The sequence below is a fragment of the Hippoglossus stenolepis genome, chromosome 3, assembly GCF_022539355.2.
Source record: "Hippoglossus stenolepis isolate QCI-W04-F060 chromosome 3, HSTE1.2, whole genome shotgun sequence".
Lineage (NCBI taxonomy): Eukaryota > Metazoa > Chordata > Actinopteri > Pleuronectiformes > Pleuronectidae > Hippoglossus > Hippoglossus stenolepis.
Genome location: NC_061485.1, coordinates 16,140,433 through 16,160,253, shown reverse-complemented (window position 1 = coordinate 16,160,253; position 19,821 = coordinate 16,140,433). Strand labels below are relative to the sequence as shown.

The following is a 19,821-nucleotide window of genomic DNA, read 5'->3' as shown; positions in this document are numbered from 1 at the left end:
ATGAGCTGTTAAACACAGCAGCTCCACCGGCAATACATCTGAAAATAGAGTCAAATACAATATGAGAGTAAAATACAAGAGTAAAATAAAATACAGCTTTCTAAACCCACTGAGCTGCTAAACACACAGCAGCTCAACAATACAATATGCAATACATTTAAAGATAGAGCCAAATACAACACACTTTTATAAATCAAAACTCACTCATTATCTACTCACCACTATGCCGATGCCAAAAAGTGTTTGAGTCCACAAAACATTTTTGGAGTTTCAGGGGTAAACAGAGTTGCAGCCCAATCCAATACAATTGAAGTAAATGGTGACCACTTCTTCGCACGTAAAAAACAACAGAAAAAAACATAAAATGCCTCCATGCTGCTTGTGTGGTGTCATCCAAGTGTCCGTAAGCCCCGACATTCAAATTTGACTCAAAACGGCATCATTTACCCTATGGTTTCACCAAGTTTAATGCAAGTCAATGAATTCAGTATTTATTTTGCAATCATCTTGACAAATAAACATACAAAGTAAAAACATTTACACAAACAAAAAACTTTTTCTGCACTTTTTGTTGCTAAAAGTATAAATACTATTATATTAGATGTGCTGTGTCACAAGACTTCTATTCTTTTGTGCCTGGAGTGAAGTACAGAAAGCTTTTCCTGCTAAATTGATCAAACCAGTCATTTTTTTCCTTTTTGTCATGGATGGATAATCTCCCCGGTCCCTGGGGCAAGAGTTGTCCTTGTACTCTCAACAATTATTTACAGAAAAATAACAATTTCTACTCAAATGGAAAACATAGGCCTCATTTCTACAGGAAAGATGTAACTTTAATTTCAGAGAGGCAAAATAACGATTGGGCAAAATAGCTATTGTCTGATAATAACTTTATGGTAGTTGATACAAGCTCAATTAAAAACTGGAGCGAGTACCCTGAATGGGAGGTTTCTGATTTGTACCTGTACCTTGACCGGCCCTGTTTAAAAATCTAGTTTTTGTATATTAATACTACTGTTAATATTTTGCTTACATTGTACATATTATATCTATACTTCTAAATGACTTTTGTTTAAATTATCAGATAAAGCCTATTACATTAAATATATACATGTGTCCACCAGAGAGCAGCAGTGACCTGTAAAATATACCTCAGGAAAGGAGCTTCTGAAGCTGAACTGTCAACAAACACTCCCATCAGACATCAGTTTTCCTACAGAAACACGATCCCTTCACACGCACAGACACACACACACACACACACACACACACACACACACACACACACACACACACACACACACACACACACATACACACACACACACCGAAAGGAAGTGGGATGTAATGTTGACGTGAGTTGATGTGCAGGAATATAAATGAAATATTCTATGAACAACTCGTGTAAACATCATAATCAAAATAGCGTCTCATTCTGAATAAGGGAGTCTCTGAGTGATCTATGAACTGTTAATACATTGTTTATAGGCCTTTTATCCAGCAAACATTTAACACACGTCACAGTGGGTCCAAGTGTTCCTAAAAATAATAACAAAGTGGTGATCAAGAGTCTCAGTTATCAATGTTAATATTCAAACTTGTGCTTCATGTCAAAATATCTTGTGTGGAACGTGCCATGAAAGAACCTCTACTTCCCCACTGACCACTATTCATCAGCATTTTAAAATGTGACTGTTTATCTGCAATCTAAAGGAGGAAAAACCAGAATCCCCTCTGATAATGAAGCTTTGGTACAGCAGTGTTGAGGAGCGAGGGACGAGATAAGTGAGAATAAAACCTTATCTAAGCTTCTGTGTGTTGACATGGAAGCACTTTATTTAGTTGTCACACTTCAGGACAGAGTGCATGAAGCTCAATGTCTCACTGAAGACTTTTCTGCAAAACAAATCCAGCATTTTGAACCTCTGGGCATCCTTCGTGTTTTTTCGGGACATCGAGTCTAAAAGCGTAACAGCTTTGAAGTTCAAACGCCCTGAGGCTAGCAATGGAAAATACACAACAACAGATGTGCGTGTAAGTGAGTTTCTGATCACTTTCCTCTTTACCAGATTTTAAAATCACTGTAAAGGGAACACTCGATAACTGCAATTGAAACAAGACTCAAGGCAAAGGTAAATACATACAAGAGCTATATTGTTCGATTGAGTAGTTGTCTTGTACTATTTTCAATAGCGTCTCAATTCAGGAAAAAGAAATTCCACTGAAACATGTCACAGACATATGACATAATCAATATCAAAAAATGTTCAGCTTCCACATCTTGGAAATACAGTGTTAATTGAGCTAATGTAATGTGTGCTTTATCCTTAAAGAGACCAGCTGGCCCAATGAAAACTATAAGAAAAAGTTCTGAGACTGAATGAGCTCCATTTTTATACATATATTATTGTTGAATTATAGACCACAGGCCAGATATTGAAGGGAACAAAAACCACCTACCATCACCTCGAAATCCCCTATAATCTATATAATATAAAGTTAAAATGCAATATAAAAATGATAATTTGTTATTTCACATGAGGTTGGCTGAGGGCAGCTACACTCTCCTTTAGTACCGATTACAAAACAACAACACCCAACATTATTTCAGAAGTCATGGGAGACAGATTTCATTTCATCAGCGGGCAGTGTCAGACAAGTTGTGCTTTTATTCATTATTTTTGCCAAGATAAACTAAGCTTACTGGACATACAGGCATCAGTGGTGTCAACTGTTTCATCTAAGTATTAGTATAAAAGTATATACTTGCATTTTCTAAAATGGGAAACATTTCTTATATTCTTCCCTTATTTTTGTATTTGATGCCCTTTCTCACAATTCAGCTAAAGGGAGTGAACAGAAACAAGATGAATGACAAATGACAAAAGGAGTGATTCATAGTTGTCTAGACCTAAACCTGCGCTAAGATTGTTTTTAATTAAGGTTAGTTTACGTAATGTCGTGGTGATTATGACAAAATGCTTTATTTTAAACATAATGGGGCATATTGAACAAAATGTACTTGTCTTGTTTTTATTTGAATAATTACATGCAACATCTTTTTCCATAATCTATAATCTTTAATACACTAAGTTCCAGTATTAATGACATTTTAGACACGTTTCTGTATCTAGTTCCTGTAGCTTCTTTGTGTGCACAAAAAAGTGGCAGCTAGTGTTACATAAGAGTCCTCGCTTCCTCTGTAATGTGAGGGGGTGTAGATTTTTTATTAACCTCCTGCTTCTTTTCTCACATTCATCTTTACCCTCCTCTGATGCAAGACAGAACAATTCCAATCTCTTGTTCTCTGGGACTATGGAATGTAACTGGATCCTGAAGTAGGAATGTGACAGCAGATGTCAGGGGCTCTTTAAAGGCCACAGTTACAGGCCTTTACTGTTACAGGATAATACTATGTTCTGTACTACTCTTCCATTTCCCATCCCCACGCAGTTGTCACTGGTGGTTCTTGGAGGGGTGGGGGGGAACAGTGGAAGCATCAACACACAGGGAGTGGGTGGGAGTGAGGAGTCACAAGATTACCATGAGGTCGAGTAGTGTGAGTCACTCCATGCTCAGCTGTCTGATCCCACCTCTCCTGGTTTCTCTTTTCCATTGCCACTCTGTAACACAACACTCGTCAGTCACCATAGAATTTACTTCATTGACTCTTTTTTCTTGTCTTTATATTTTCTTATAATCTTACAAATCTTTATAATCATTTTGAGCATACTGTGAATTATTTGATTGAAATTCAGTTTTATTTGCATGAGGCCAAATCCCAACATACTGTACATTAACTCATGGCACTTTGCATAGTAAGGTCGAGACCTTACTATTGTATTATAGAGAAACCCAACAGTTTCCTCTGTTGGCCACTGACCTTGATCAGAGTCAAGGTCGGCGGCCATCTGCCTTGACCGGTTGGGTTAAGGGGGGAGAAATATGGGAGAGAAAAGAGAGAGGGGGGAGAAAAGAGAGAGAGACCTGGAACAGTTGTGTAACTGTCAGTCTGGTTGTTGAAATGCTAATAATGATGCATAATGTCCTTAATAACACCAACAGCAACTAGAAGGTAACTCGGACAGTGGATCCTTTGGCCAAGACTTGCGCCCTCACTCACAAAGGTAAGAAAGTGAGTCAGCAGGTCCTCTCTGTGTAAATCAGTCACTCTGATCACCAAATCAAAACCTGCTGCTCAATTTCAATTTGACTGTCATACAGTAAATCTGTTGCAAGACAGGTCAGGGGTTAAAGTTGATGGGTTTTTAGCCTGTGGGTTTAATTGTCCAGATAATCCAGTGTGGTGATCCAGCAGACAGAAGAACACTGTGTCCTCGAGCTCATGCCTCAGGTTACACAAACATCTGTAGATCTGTAGATCATAGTCCCACAACTCCTCTCTGCAGCCATTTGCTCCCACGGCATTACAGGGTTACTGGAGACCGGCATGGCTCTTCAGCTTGAAATAAACATGGTGGTTCTTTACATTCGTCACATCCTATATCAAGGGAAAGTCTCTCAAAGTAAAGCTGCTGGTTTGAGCATATAGTTGTGTCCCTTTATATCCTGGTAACTTATCTTGTTAAGCTGCATTTAGTAGCGGTATATGAGGTAAGCTACGCACTAATGTTATCATGCTAACATATTGACAAAGTTAAACTGCAGATTTTTAGCAGGCTTAATGTTTGCTTTGCTGTCTATCTTGGTTCAGCATTTGAGCAAGCTAACTTTTTCTAATTAATATAGAGTATTATCTACATAAACCTAACCAAAGTTATGTTAGGTTGCAATTCTAATAATCTATCTAGTAGATATTTCAGGCTGGACCAAAGTGAAGGACTGACGAACACAGCAATCCCTTGAGAATTTACAAAAGGAGAGAAATGAAGCAGTCTGACGAAGATAAAGAAAAATGTGACATGCGATGTCCAAGTTTGAGATAAGCTTTGTAAATAATAGCACTTTTAAATCCCCACGGAGTGTGTGTGTGTGTGTGAGAGTGTTTTTCTTTGTTGCCCTGCTTATCTCACCAGAACAGCTGGGCCTCAATGTAACTGTCTTATGTAACGTGTTAAAGGTTCCCTGACTTCTACGCTCTTCTCATGACACGACAGTCAAATGAACCCAGGGGAGATGTGTATTCTCTTGCTAGATGTAAACAAACTGACAAATCTCTTAAAAGTCCAGATGTTTGTTGAAGATAATGTTTATAATAACTAGAATGGCACTCAGCCAAGGCCGAACAGCCACCTTAAATTCAAGATGCACCAAAATTCACACACCCATCGATATCAGTCCTCTGTAAATGCCAGAAAAACATCAAGATCCATGAATTATTGCCTAGGAAAAGTGAAAGTGTACAAAAAATAAACCAAAAGAACACGCTCTATCTCGCAATGTTAGAAAAAATCTAACTAGTCTAACCAACCAACCAACCAACCAACTAACCAGCCAAACCAAACTAACCAGCCAAACCAACCAACCAAACCAAACCAAACCAAACCAAACCAAACCAAACTAACCAGCCAAACCAACCAACCAACCAACTAACCAGCCAAACCAAACTAACCAGCCAAACCAACCAACCAACCAGCCAACCAAACCAAACCAACCAATCAGCCAAACCAAACTAACCAACCAACCAACCAAACCAACCAACCAACCAGCCAAACCAACCAATCAACCAATCAACCAACTAACCAACCAGCCTAACCAACCAGCCTAACCAACCAACCAACCAACCAACCAACCAACCAACCAACCAACCAACCAACCAGCCAAACCAAACCAAACCAAACCAAACTAACCAACCAACCAACCAACCAGCCAAACCAACCAACCAACCAGAAACCAAACCAAACCAAACCAAACCAAACCAAACCAAACCAAACCAAACCAAACCAAACCAATCAACCAACCAACCAACCAACCAACCAACCAACCAACCAACCAACCAGCCAGACCAAACCAAACCAAACCAAACTAACCAACAAGCAAAACCAATCTAACTAACCAACCAACCAGCCAAACCAAACTAACCAACCAACCAACCAAACCAAACTAACTAACTAACTAACTAACTAACTAACTAACTACAGCCAAACCAAACTAACTAACCAACCAGCCAACCAGCCAAACCAGCCAAACCAAACTAACTAACCAACCAACCAACCAGCCAAACCAAACCAACCAACCAACCAACCAACCAACCAACCAACCAACCAACCAACCAACCAACCAACCAGCCAAACCAACCAACCAACCAGCCAAACCAGCCAAACTAACTAACCAACCAATCAACCAATCAACCAATCAACCCATCAACCCATCAACCCATCAACCAACTAACAAACCAGCCAAACCAACCAACTAACCAGCCAAACCAAACTAACCAACCAACCAACCTGCCAAACCAAACCACACCAAACCAAACCACACCACACCACACCAAACCAAACCAAACAACCAACCAACAAGAGACGAGTGAAAACACTAATGATGTAACTAAATACAGTTTAATAGCTTCTATGGTCACTCTATTTATTGCAGGAAAAGACTCTGGTGTCAGGGCCGTAGACTGTAAATAGGTCATGGCAAGTATTAGGTGGAAAATGTTTGTGAGGAGGATCAATGGAGCCAGAGAACCAATACAGTCAAAACAGAGAATGTGGTGAGACAAGCAACAACATAACCCCGCCAGGGTTTAACCGCTCTTTACTGGTCTGTCATCAGGCGTAATCCAGATTATTCCAGACTACGGACTGTAGACTCAGCTTCTCAGCCTGTCTTGTCCTATCTGGGTTATTTTAAGTGCACATACTCATACGCTTCACTGTGTATGACCAGGGGGAGCGTCAGTGTGCTGTCAGTGCACATATCTTTGAATAGACATCTTTCTGACAGGCCGAGAGGTGGTTTCTCTTTTAAATTACCCACACAAGATTTACAAAGTCACACACACACGCACACACACACCATGCCTTTACATCCTCACTCACTCTCACATAAAGTTCTCAGAATTTTTTTTCTCCACAGTGGATATCATTAGTTTGACATTGCGATTGCAAATCGGTCCCAAAGGTATTGGGAGCTGTCAGCACCAGACATCTAATTTCCTCTGAATACTTGTGGACTTCCTAAAATATAATCTAATGTAACTTCCCATTTAACCACCAATGACATTTATGATACTATCAAATTAATACATCTATCAAGCAGATATAATTAAAATTGACTAACTGTGACATACAATTAAATGATTGTATGCTGATGTGACTGGGCCACCATCAATCAAACACAAAATTACACCCATATATGTAAAATGATGGAACAGACTATGTGGTGTTGTACAATGGGGCAGTTCAAAGTTATTTTGGGGGCCCCAGGCACAAGAAACCGCAAGGGCCCTACATGATTGTCATTGCTGTAGACTAATGCAATTAGCCGCTCAGGAGCCCCACTCAGTTTAGCCCCCAACCTGCTTTGCCTAACACACTTTTGTGGGTTAAGTGGTAACATCTATCTATCTATCTATCTATCTATCTATCTATCTATCTATCTATCTATCTATCTATCTACTCTATCTATCTATCTATCTATCTATCTATCTATCTATCTATCTATCTATCTATCTATCTATCAATCCATCCATCCATCCATCTATCCATCCATCCATCCATCCATCTATCCATCCATCCATCCATCCATCTATCTATCAATCTATCTATCCATCCATCCATCCATCCAATGTTTATTGAAGTTGTAACTCTCAGCTGATGTTGGTGAAACATTCAGAGACAAAGGTTAAAGACGTGATAAGACTGTACATGAAGACAGTGCCAGCAGGATCACTACAGCCATAGAGGTCAGAACAAAACATACAGCAACCAGCCTGATATGGACCTGGGCTTTTAGGACAGAGCACAGAGTGTTCAGGTTTATAGTGTTGTAAATTCTCCCTCTGATCAACTGCCACTTGATTCCTCCTGGTGGCTGTGGCTTGTTATCTGATCAATCTGTCGACCAGGGTTCAAAGAGGGTTGCATAACCCGCTGTGACATCACAGTCTTTAAACGTATGACATGTTGTACAGCCCAGAGGTTTCACTTGCAACCGTGCAACAGTTTCATTTCCTCTACAAGAACATCTGCTCGTGTTGAGTCTGAGCTGTAGCTATTCTAGATCTGTGAGCAAATTGTTTACCACACTGTAATATAAGTTGATATTTAACTTATATTAAGATAATGAGTTAAAATACCTTGTTTATAGTGTGTTTTAACTTTGTAAGCTCTTAATGTATTTTAGGGTACTCAAATAACATGGACAGAAACTCAATTAGGAAAAGCTGCATATACTGTGCTGTGCCTATTCAAAAGTAAAAAAAGTTTGGGTTAACCCTTAAATGAAGTGCACTCTAGCAAGCTAGTGGTATCACAGAGGCTGCTTGGTTTTAATGGAACAATATTGCACTTGACCTGAGCGATGATAGTAACTATCAGATAACTTTACTCATGGTACAAAGTGCATTTCATTCACAAGCAACTTAAACATAAGAGAAACAAGGTGAAGAACAGAAGCACTAATGAGTTGGTAATAGTTTAAATACATGTTTTGTACCATTGCAATATAATATTTTGCTCTGATTCCTGTGATTTTATGGAAACTAAAATATTGAGCTTACTCCATTGTCCCTTGAGCCTTCCTAAAGGCTGGGATGACACAAGCTCTGACCCGGTGATATGCTTCAGTCGTAATTTTAATAATTGCATTCGGCTGTGCCTCAGAGGGTAGAGCGGGCTGTCCACCAGCAAGAAGGTCGGTGGTTTGATCCCTGGCTGCAGTCATATGTGTTCTTGAAATTGCCCCTGATAGCAGTGTGGGCAATGAATGGTGTAATAGAAGAAGTGCTGCGTATAGAAGTGTATGTATATTGATGTGTAAATTTGAAATGTGCTGCAAATAGTAAAAGCGCTATATAAACAAAGACGATTTACAATTCATTTATTTATATGTTGGGATCAGTCATCACTTCTGTGATAAATTTCATCTTTGGGTATTTCTCTGTCCACTGTTTGATCCGTGGGTTAAAGTGTTGGTTATTTAATATAAGCTCCGATACTTACTTCAGTTTTTTTGCTGTTATTTGAGGGTTTTTTGTAAGAGTATTCATGTACACTTCTCTTTTATTATTGCAGGTGTATGTGCTGCATGGAAGATTCAAATATGTTTCTTCACTTTCACTGGTTAGATCCTCTAAGAAGCAACTTCTCTTTTGCAGCAGGAGATGACATCCTGCAGAAGAAAGCCCTCCAAAGCCCCTCAGACATGCATCTGAAAAGACTACATGACAAACAGGCAAGAAATTCCATGACCTTTGAACTGTGACGAATTCCTTACTTTCTTACTCATAGCAAACACACTCGCTCCCAAACACCTGCATGTGTGCGGCCACGTACGCCTCGTGAACTGTGCACTCACGTGTTATCACATTAATGAGTGCAGCTCTTGCATCATTACTCACACTTTCGTTAGTGGTATTGAGGTCAATCAGGTTTTGTTAGTGCTTTCAGGACATTTCAAAACCACCACTTTGATCCAATAACATTCAGGCTGATCTCACTTGGAGTAAACCGGTGAGTGTTACACTGAGGTTTTCATGAGAGATTTTTGTGAAATGAAGCAAACCTTTTGCTCCATTGAATACAAGAGGAAGCATGACCTTCATCATCACCATCATCCTAAATTTAGTTCTACACCAAGTGTCATTTAATTAGGTTATGAGAATATTTTTAAATGATCAATGAGGCCAACCCACTGCTGCACTGGGTCAGAAGGGCTAAAAATACTAATGCAGTTGCCATAGGTATATGTCATTGTGAAAGAAAAGTCACCAAGACGACTGTCCTACACACACACACACACTTACAGTACATTATAGGGATTATTATGTCCCCATAATATATAAACACACACACACACACTGTAACTTGATTTACCCTAATCTTACCCCATCATGTCCGCCAACACACAACATCAAGGGGATTGTGTATTGTCAACTAACCTAAATCCAATTTCTTAAATATATTTAAAGCCTTCATCATTAAAACCATATGAAGGCGTAGAACAAATTCATCTAAATCTGTTTTTCCTAAAGCAGCAGATGTGCAGTTATTTTTTGTACAATTTAGTAGATAATCCCTCACATATTGTGCCTCACGCTATCATCATCCCTCCAACCTCTGAATGGATTCGATTGTGATTTATCCAATCAAGCTCAAGAAGCAGATAAGATCCACCCATGTGCAGGCATTTGCATCTCTGTGTTACAGCTTCTGTGGCCTATGGATGAATATGTTTGAAGCTGAAATTGATTAATTGTGGTTAAGTCTGTTCTAGTTGTAAGGACAAGGTGGAGTTGTGACGTGTTGTGATGATCGGGACCTGTAGTTTCTATCCTGAGAGGACCCTGCTCTTACCTGGCATTATAGTAACGTGCATCAAGTGAACAGCTCTTAGTGCAGATCTGAAAACATGCAAGATGCACTGAGGACGCATTTGAGATCTGATCACTCAGACCCCAGTCAGAGCTGTTCTGTCACACATTCTTGCAGCTGTGTGGACGCAAATGCATCCTGGGCCATCTGCCACAACATCAACGTATATCAACTGTCCCGGCGATAACAGGGCCGGGATGCGTCATGTTTTCAGGTTGTGCGTCTGTCTCATTCTTCTGAACAAGATATCTCAAGAACAACTTTAGGTAACTTCTTAAAAATTGGCACAAATGTTTTTAACTAACCACATTTTGGTGATCAAAGGTCAGATCAAGGTCTTACAAGCCCTGTTATTGGTCTTGTAAATGCATTAACATAAGAATACCTTGAAGGAATTTCTTCAAATTTGGTACAAATGTTCACTCAGACTCACAGATTAACTGATTGGATTTCAGAAGTTATAGGTAAAGGTCATGGTGACTAAATATAATTGTAATCTAACACCTTGAGGTACTGAAACTGGCTGAAGGCATACAAACAGAGCGGCAATTCTGGTTTTTCGTGTTTAAAATGAGTAAAAACGTATGGAGCTGGTAGAGCTGTGCACAGCTGTGTGGAGCACATCATTTCGCTCAGCCCCTCATTTCACATCTGGAGACACATTCTTATCCACTGATGTATAGGCTGTCCACTTGTGTTCGGATCACCCAGGACGTTTGTTATTTCAGGTGTGTCTGTGTTGGCTGCTATGCCAGGTATGAACAGGACGTAGTCAGACCAGTGAATCCTGACCTGGTCTTTATATATGTATTCTGCAGTTCCACCCTTCATTTGAGGCAAGTACACCAAGTTACTTGAGAGTTTTTCCACACAGCTAGTATTTCCATGGATGCTTTACTCTCCTCAGCTCTGAATGTTCTCCTGCACTGGAAAGCTGATTAGGCGGACTACAAAGATGCAGGTTTAACAGGCAATAACTTCCACTATAACGCACAGTGCACGGGACACATACTGGTCACCTGAGGTTGCTACTTTGGAGCGGGTGGGATATGTAGGCGCTGTAATACTTCCTGCTTAGCACCACAGCTTTAATGGAGGGTTTTCTTGTTTGAAGTGCGTAATCTGCGGCCAATGCCGCCTGGTGCAGATCAGTCCCGATGTCGCCGCTGCACAGCAACTGGGCCAAGAACTTCAACTAACCTGCTTAATATTGAACTCTGTAACAGTGATGACGCACAGGAGGAGAGGTGTGCAGGCTGTGTACTTATGCTGTCACATACAAAGGAAATGTCCCAAACGCCTGATTTCTGTGAATGGGTTTTGTTTAAATTATGCAATCTAAAGAAATAAACAGCACCAGGTGATAGTTAGTTCACATCATGACATCATGGATGGATGTGCTTTGTTGAGCCCAACTTGGGAAAACACACACTACAAAATATAAAGAATAAAAATATAAAGTAAACATGACTGACACAAGACTGTCAACCTCATACAGCATCATCACATTTCTTCATTTTGGTTTAAAAGCTCTATGCAGCTAAAGGATCTGCACTGTAAAGCATCTCACTGCAGAGAAAAACAAACATCTGCTCTAGAATGTGACAATGTTCTTCCAGCTGAAGCTTGATAACAGGTTCACCTGAAGCTGATTCAGAGGAAAAGGTGACACTGTTCTACTGGACTAGGACATGTTAAATTAGATTAAATTAACTTGGTTTGTCATCAAAAGCTTAGACCACTGTTTTTTCGGTTTTGATGGAGTTTAAGGAGGTTTCCATAACCGTTACACATCAAAAATGACATTCACTGTTTATTAACACAAATAACACCAATATAGATTATGAAGCTGAATAGGAGCATGTCTCCTTTATGTATTACTAAATAATGACATCACTATACAGATGCTTTCGAGATCTGCTGTTAGCATCTAACACACGTAAATGAACACACAAAAGAACAGACTGTTTTCTTTTTAAACACAAATGAATGCCTTTATTAACCAAGACACTGTTAACACACTGGTATACAAGAGAGGTATCGGCTCTTGCAATAAACAAAATAAATCAAAGTCGGTATCAGAACATTTAGAGTGGTAATATGGAATGTACTGGTTTCCACTTTTTATTTTTATTTTTAAACAATCCTTTCAAATAAATAGTCTCTATAGTCTTTATAGCTAGTGTTTCTATCAATATATTCTCTTTGCTTAGGCAAAGTTCTGGGAATGAAATAGGAAAGAAATGAGAGAAAAATACAAATAAAAAGACAGTGACAAAACAAGGAAAATATCCCCTTTGCAATCCCCTTTTCAAAATGTCTGTTTTTAGGCAAAAAAGCACAGGGGAGAACAACTGCTGAAAAAAGGCAAATCCCTTCTTCTAGACCTAAATCATCTTGTTCTTCCACCAGAAAGTGTAAATCCAGGTGCCCGGTGGACACAACCCACGTTTGTTAAGAGGGTCTTCAGAGACACCAATATAAACACAAAATGTCCTTATCAGAAGCTTAACTCGTCAATTGCTACAAGACTGCTGATCTAGCCAGCCAAGGTCAGCTTGTACGTCATCTTCGCCACCAATAATGTGCTGTGCTGTAGAGTACTGGCAGTCCAAACTTCATCTACAAAAGTTACGTAATAACACAGGTAAAGCACCACGTCAGGCTCCTAGAAACTACACTGGAGCTTCAGTTATCTCTGCCTCGCTCTGTCTCTCTCAGAGAGAACTTAACAATAAAGAAACTTGTCTGTACCAGAGGGGGGAGGAGAGGCCTAGAATGCTACAGGAGTCCTGGTGTTTGATGGGAGACCTTCGCCTTGTATAACACTTTTCCTGCCATTTAGAGCAGAGAAAGCAGTCCCAGAAGGAGAAAAGTGCAAGAGGGGCACAAGCAGCCCTGTCCTCTGGCAGTTAAGGGAGAGTGCACAACGACCCGCAGGCTCTCCCCCCACCCTGAGATGTCTGATGTTCACTCCGAGCAGAGGAGGATCAGACCCCCATTTGGGCATAAGGACGATGCACCTTGAAGTAGCAGGGTTGCAGCTCACTGAGCTTTTTCCCCAGGCTTGAAATTCAGCTCATATTGGCTCCAGTGCAGCTTCAATCAGTACTGTGATCCTCCAGTTGGGAGATGATGGTAATCAGGTTCTGCAGGCCGAAGATGAAACCACTGTCCTGGCCTTCGTGCACCACACTGTCTTCGCCATAGTGCCGACAAGTGGTGTGAGCAAAGTCAATCATGCGCACGTCCACCACGGGGCTTCTGGCCTCTCCTGTGCTGTGGGAGGAGCGACCACTACCACTGTTGCTGCTCCCTGCGGCCACACCGGCACTGCCACCTGCTGAAGAACAAGGGAAACCAAAGGCCCCCTCCTCTTCCTCATCATCATCTTCCTCCTCGTCCTCCTCTTCATCTGATGGCTCGTCTTCATCACCCTCTTCACCACCACGGTGTCTAGGTCTAGTGGGAGTCCTGGGAGGGTCTCCATCGTAGATGATGAGCAAGGAGCTGGAGTAGAAGCGGTAGGATTCGCAGGCCTCCAGGGCAGCCTGCATTTCCCTAAGTCTGCGCAGCACGGGGGACAGCAGCTCTCGACGCAAGCGACGCCCATTGTGGAAGAACTGGTACAGGGCCTCCTTGAAGCCTGCGAGGGTTAGCTTACGGCCGTGGTACTTGTTCATGAACATCAGCTGGCCTGAGTCTGACTGGTACACCTGCAGGAGTAACACAGAAACATGAGTGTTACAGCTCTAAACGTACAGAGGACTCAAGACTAGAGAAGCTGAGCTGCATATCTACCATACCTGCATGCCACAAAGTCGCACTCCAATAGAGGCTGATGTGCTCTGTTGACACTTGCGGATCTGATTGGCTTTCTTCTCCTCTGATGCATCATCCCCATGCTGGCGAGTTCCCATCTTCAAGTCTAAGACACATGGTACTTTGTAGCGCCATGTCAGATTCTCCAGAAGGATAAATTCTTTGAAAGGGGGTCAAGGATCATACACCAACAAAAGACACAAACTAACAAGCTGTAATCATGCATTTGTAATAAAGCAATAATTATGTATGTCGCTGTACACTGAGACACCAACTAACTGCTGTTCACTAATGAAAGGATACTGTATTGGTTGCGGTGCTTTGCATTCTCCTTCATCCTCTGCAAGTGCTGCTGGTGGCATTTGAGGCTCCAGGGGTTGTGTTTGATCTGTGGAACTACGTTGCCTTTATCCAGGCTGAAGTAAAGAACCTCCGCCTGCTGCTGCTGCTGCTGCTGCTGCTGCTGGACCACCACCTCATCACGATTATAACTGCAAAAGGGGAAATAATATCAGCTTTAGTATTACAGAACTTATTCATGGTGCATCTGGTTGTCTGTGAATGCACGACGGCGCTATGGCAAGCATCTTCACCTCATGAGCTTGTCTTCTTTACGACTGTGACGACCTCTGTCTTTGCTGTAGTTGTCATTCTCCAGAAGCAAAGCGGACTGCTTCTTGTTGCTCCACTTTAGCATCTTGCTCTTGGGCTCGCAGTCTGCTGAGGGGTCTTTGTTTTCCAGGTCCCCTGATTCACTGTGGAGGGGGTAGGCGATGAGGCACAGGTTCCCTTCCTCATCTTCCTCAAAGCTGACTGATACTACACCTATTAGGGGGAAGAATGAAGGTGGTCATTAGTATAGTAATAGTTGTTGTTTGGTAACAGTTTTCCTCAATACAATGTTTGCGTTTACATATTTAAAAACACATTTCCTGAAAGATTTGACAGCCACTGACATGATCATATGCCCACATTAGTAAACACACACGATGTGGATGTAATAGGAAGAGATGAAGGAAGAAAGCAGCCATGTTTGTATGACTCGAGAGTCAGAAAACAAGAGACACAAAATACCACACAAGGCTGAAATGTGTCAAACTGAGAAGGAGATTTATTAAACAACTGCCAAACATCCTCCCAAAAACATACAATAAATCTGAATACATTGTTTTATGATTTATGACATAATAGAATGTGACACAGTTCTCTCTTTACAGAAACATACATGGAGCAGTAGCAATACAAGCCACAGTGAAGACTCAGTGTACAGTGTATGAACATGTCATGATTCAGTCCAAACTGTCCATTATTAAAAAAGTTGTGGTATGCAAAAAAAACACATGTGAAGTCCACCTTCATTCTCATCACAATTTCAAAAACACAGAACAGATGAGGCGGAGATGAGGCTAACAAATGTTCCTAGACTCGTCGTGATGATTGAAGAAACAGTGTACCTTCATGCCAAATGCTAATTAATGACATGTTCCACAAACAGGCACCGGAGTAAAGCCCCCCCATGAACCCCTAGTAAAAGTCCCTAAAAGGGCCTGTCTATGGCAGGGTGGGGGAGGTGTTGCTCTGAGAATAAACATCACAGCTACAGCAGCTGATAAGGATCAAACCAAAGACAGGAAGAAGGGATGTGGTCGAAACAGATCGACTGAAGAATGTGGCCAATACAAAACATCCAAACTCACACATGTTCCAACGTGTATCCAGCAACAGTAGTAGTAGTGATCAGATTTAGAAAGACAGGTTTGTAATATAAAAAAAAACAGCCTGACAACAAGAGCCAGTGTTTAAAAGAGGGATTGTGGTGTTTGAATGTAAAATGGCAGACCTGAGGACCCAGCACTCACATTCCTTCTGCTGCAGGCAGAGGCCTCTGTGACGCCATTAGCACTGACATCACCATCTTACAGGAAGCCCCGCCTCTAAAGTGTGTCCCGATGAACTGTGGTGTCCGTTCAGGAGCTGCACCGTCACCACACCACATACAAGTGTGGGAACTTCTGAGTCACCCTGACTTTAAATCAATAGAGCGGCTTGTAAACGTGTGATGAAGCCAGAGTGCAATTCAGTGAGATTTTTTACAGCCTGATAGTACATATTAATGTAGATTATCATCAAGTTCTGGTCATCTAATATTGCTTTCAGGTCTGTACATTGGAATTGAAAATCCAATCATGTTTTACACTTGATATAGATAAACTGATGTAGCACAACTTAAAGGTCCACCCCTAACTTGTTGTGATCACTTGATCTACACCTACACTTTCAGGAATGTTCCCAATATTTCTTGCTTTTACCGTCAGAGTATAGATTTCAACCAAATTACAGGTCATTGCAATGTGGCCGTGAAACCTTTAGACATTCTTAAAATCAAATTATCTCCCAATCCCGGATTTGTTTTAATAGTCCTATGTTGCATTAGTGGGACATCAGATACCATACGCGTCCTTCCTCATCGTCATATGGCTGCCCACAGACATCCGCATTAGCATGTACTGGGTGTTATTGTCTGTATGTGAAACTATTCTGAGACCGTAGACCTGGACGCATCAAGGGGGCTGTGATATTCAGCTCCAAGCGGAATATCTTGCGTACGAGTGTAGATATGTTTCCATCTTGCACCTGACACCAGGCCTTGGAAATTTCCTCAACGTGGCCTGTGCTGTCGTGCATTACTCCCCCAGTGATGTGGCCCATTTATTTTTGATCTCTGTGGAACTCTATCTCAACTTGAAACCGTAGCCTAGTTAAAAGCCAGACACTTGGAACTGACCTCTGGCTTAATCATCCTGCTGGCAGAGTCACACAGTCCGCCCTGGGGACGTGGGGGGGGGGGGGATGCAGGAGACTGTGGCTGTGATGCTCTGCCAATTCTCACAAGTCACAATGTGTGGCCAGTAAAGCAGGAATTGGGGCATCTATTAATAGTTGTGTGCAGCATTATCTTGAGCAAATGCAAGAACCACCCATTATTAACTCGTGCACGAATTCAGTGCGTGCATTTTGGACATTTCTAGGCCTACTGTTAAATGCAGACAAGAGAGCACCGTACATGTAAAGCTATGAGCACAACGATGAGGAAGAAGAGAGACAGGATTACTGCTGGTATCAAAACAACATCACACATGCTCCGCTGTGGCAGATGAGGTGTCAGTTCCTGCAGATGTAGAGGGGGGGGGGGTCTTACCTTTATACAGTGGGGTGAACTTCCTCATCTCTGCGGGTAGGCTCTTGTAGAACTGATGCTCGCGGGGGATGAGGGGCTTGCAGATGGTTTGCTCCCCGAACCGCAGCACGCAGGAGTGGCCCCCTACCTGGTGCACGAATGGTTCAAGCATTACCCCTTTCCCGGGATACGGAGTCCCGTCCGCCTGCATGAGCGCTTCGAGAGCGGGACTCATCCTCACTCCGCATCGGACAGCTGAGCTGGGGGGACCCACGTCGCACGAGAGGAGGCAAGAAGCTCGGCCGCTCGTCTGGCTCCCTATCCTCGGACGCTTTCTCGTGCTGTGCCGCACGGGGGCGCTGCCGGCTGGTCGCCCGCTGACGGTGAAAAACAAAGGGCTGAACAGGAAGGACGGAGCCAGGCACCAAATCCGCAGTTTCCCCGTTTTTCCTCGTCGGAGGACAAATTAAAACGACCCCCCGCGTGGCTGGATGTGCTCCGTGTGTGTACGTGAGATAAAATGCCTAGTATATAGTCGTGAAAAGCTGCTTAGCACGTCTCCAGACAGCGTGAGGCTCCGCGCTCCTCACGAGGCTCTTACCGAAACTGACGTCCGCGTCCGACCCGCAGCGAGAAAAACAGCATCGACAGCACCGCCCCATCCGCGAAACGGGCCAATCGGAGAGCCGCGGCTGTCGCTGGGAGGAACACCTCGGAGAGGATCAAGCGGTTCCAGCAAACAAAGAGGAAGAGGAGAAAACAGGGGGGGAGGGTAACGCAGGAAAAACACCAGACACACAAAAACACAACACAAGTCACCTCTCCTTCACTGTACTCACAACTCTCATCTGAGGAGACAGGCTGCAGGCTGCGATTTATGTTTGATCCGGTTCTTGCAACATCAAATGTCCTTGGAAGCAGCAGAATTTAAAACGAAGACAAGAGGGAACTGGATATTGCCCTGGCATTTCTCTTTAATCCAACATTTTTGACTTGAGTTCACATGTGTCAATAATAACGAGGGGATACCTTCAAAGAATGATGGAAATTGAAATTCAGAATTTAAAGATGTTGCCTGTATAATCAATACATATTTGTATATTGGGTAAATAACAATGTTTTCAACAAAAAGCATGGTTGATAGATCTTTTAAAGAGGGTCGCTTTTGTCTCACATCAGTGACACAAGACATCGAGGCCTAACTGAGAGTGTTATGCTGTTCACATCATATGTGATGGCGGGCTGAGATTGGGCAGATTTCCATGTTTACGGCTTACATCATCAGACAACTCAGTCAGGGCTGATCATGTGAGGGTTGAAAAATACTCTGCACGCTGCCCAAAACAGCACTAACCATTCAATTTGGTTAAATTACCTTGAAGAATGAAATCTGAGATTTGACAAGCGTACTATTGGGTATTGTTGTGTTGCAGTACAGCAGCTGGACACTGAAAACCGGCACGGCTGACTGACTGAAGCTGCTTTCAAAGCAACTCCAGAGATTCGGAGGAGGAGGTGTATGTTTAAACACAAATGTACAAGTAAGACTCAAGAGTTTCTGCGGTCTTTCTCCACCTGGGCCCCTAGTATAAAGTCTGCAGAAACTCTCACTAAAATGTACATATAACACTAAACACAATCCAAGCATAGCACTGATATGCTAACCACAATCTAGTCACATTTCCTGTGGTGCCCTAAACCCTTTTCTCACAGTATTATAAAATAAAATGTCAGAAGACGAGCATGTTTTGTGTTGGCTCAGATTCATATCTACAATAATTCTGGAAAAAAAGGATTTTAACTGCAGGTCAAAAATGCAGGTTAGTGGGTAAGATCGCCACATTGTGGTGCATGGGCCCTCACTAGTTTGAGGATTATTGCTCACCCAACAAGCTTCATATATATTTACAGACTAAAATGGAACATTTGTCTTGTGATCTAAAGAGTCTGACTGGTGTGCCAGACCAGACAAATCGGAGGTACTGTAAGACCGGCTCGGGTGACCAGGAGGTTACAGCCTAATCACACACTAATCTCTGATGTTCCAGTTCTGCACTGGGATTAGAAATTGGAGGAAAGATTCCCAGACCTGAGCAGGGAGGGGATTAAATGATCAGGTCTGGGACAGGGCACCCAACGTTTTAAGATAGTTAGAACACCATGTCTTTTTACCATGTGAAGCATTTAGATGTGTAATTTCAGTCTGTCCCACATAGTGCTACTTATCTTGAAACTAACATGAATCCATAAACGCTCATTGTTTATGGCTTGCATATCTCAAGAACTGTTCATCTAATCGGTTTGATATATGGTAGTGTATTGTTT

General features: G+C 42.0%; 1 protein-coding gene across 1 annotated transcript; it reads right to left on the bottom strand.

Moving 5' to 3' along the window:
* Positions 1-12,463: 12,463 nt before the first annotated feature.
* On the bottom strand, positions 12,464-18,191 carry ip6k2b (inositol hexakisphosphate kinase 2b). The gene is made up of 5 exons (XM_035151823.2): positions 17,518-18,191; positions 14,912-15,143; positions 14,622-14,809; positions 14,303-14,478; positions 12,464-14,212 (listed from the first exon to the last, which is right to left on the bottom strand). Exons 1-5 carry the CDS (start codon positions 17,729-17,731, stop codon positions 13,598-13,600), a joined length of 1,425 nt encoding a protein of 474 aa, XP_035007714.1. The 5' UTR covers positions 17,732-18,191; the 3' UTR covers positions 12,464-13,597.
* Positions 18,192-19,821: the final 1,630 nt, after the last annotated feature.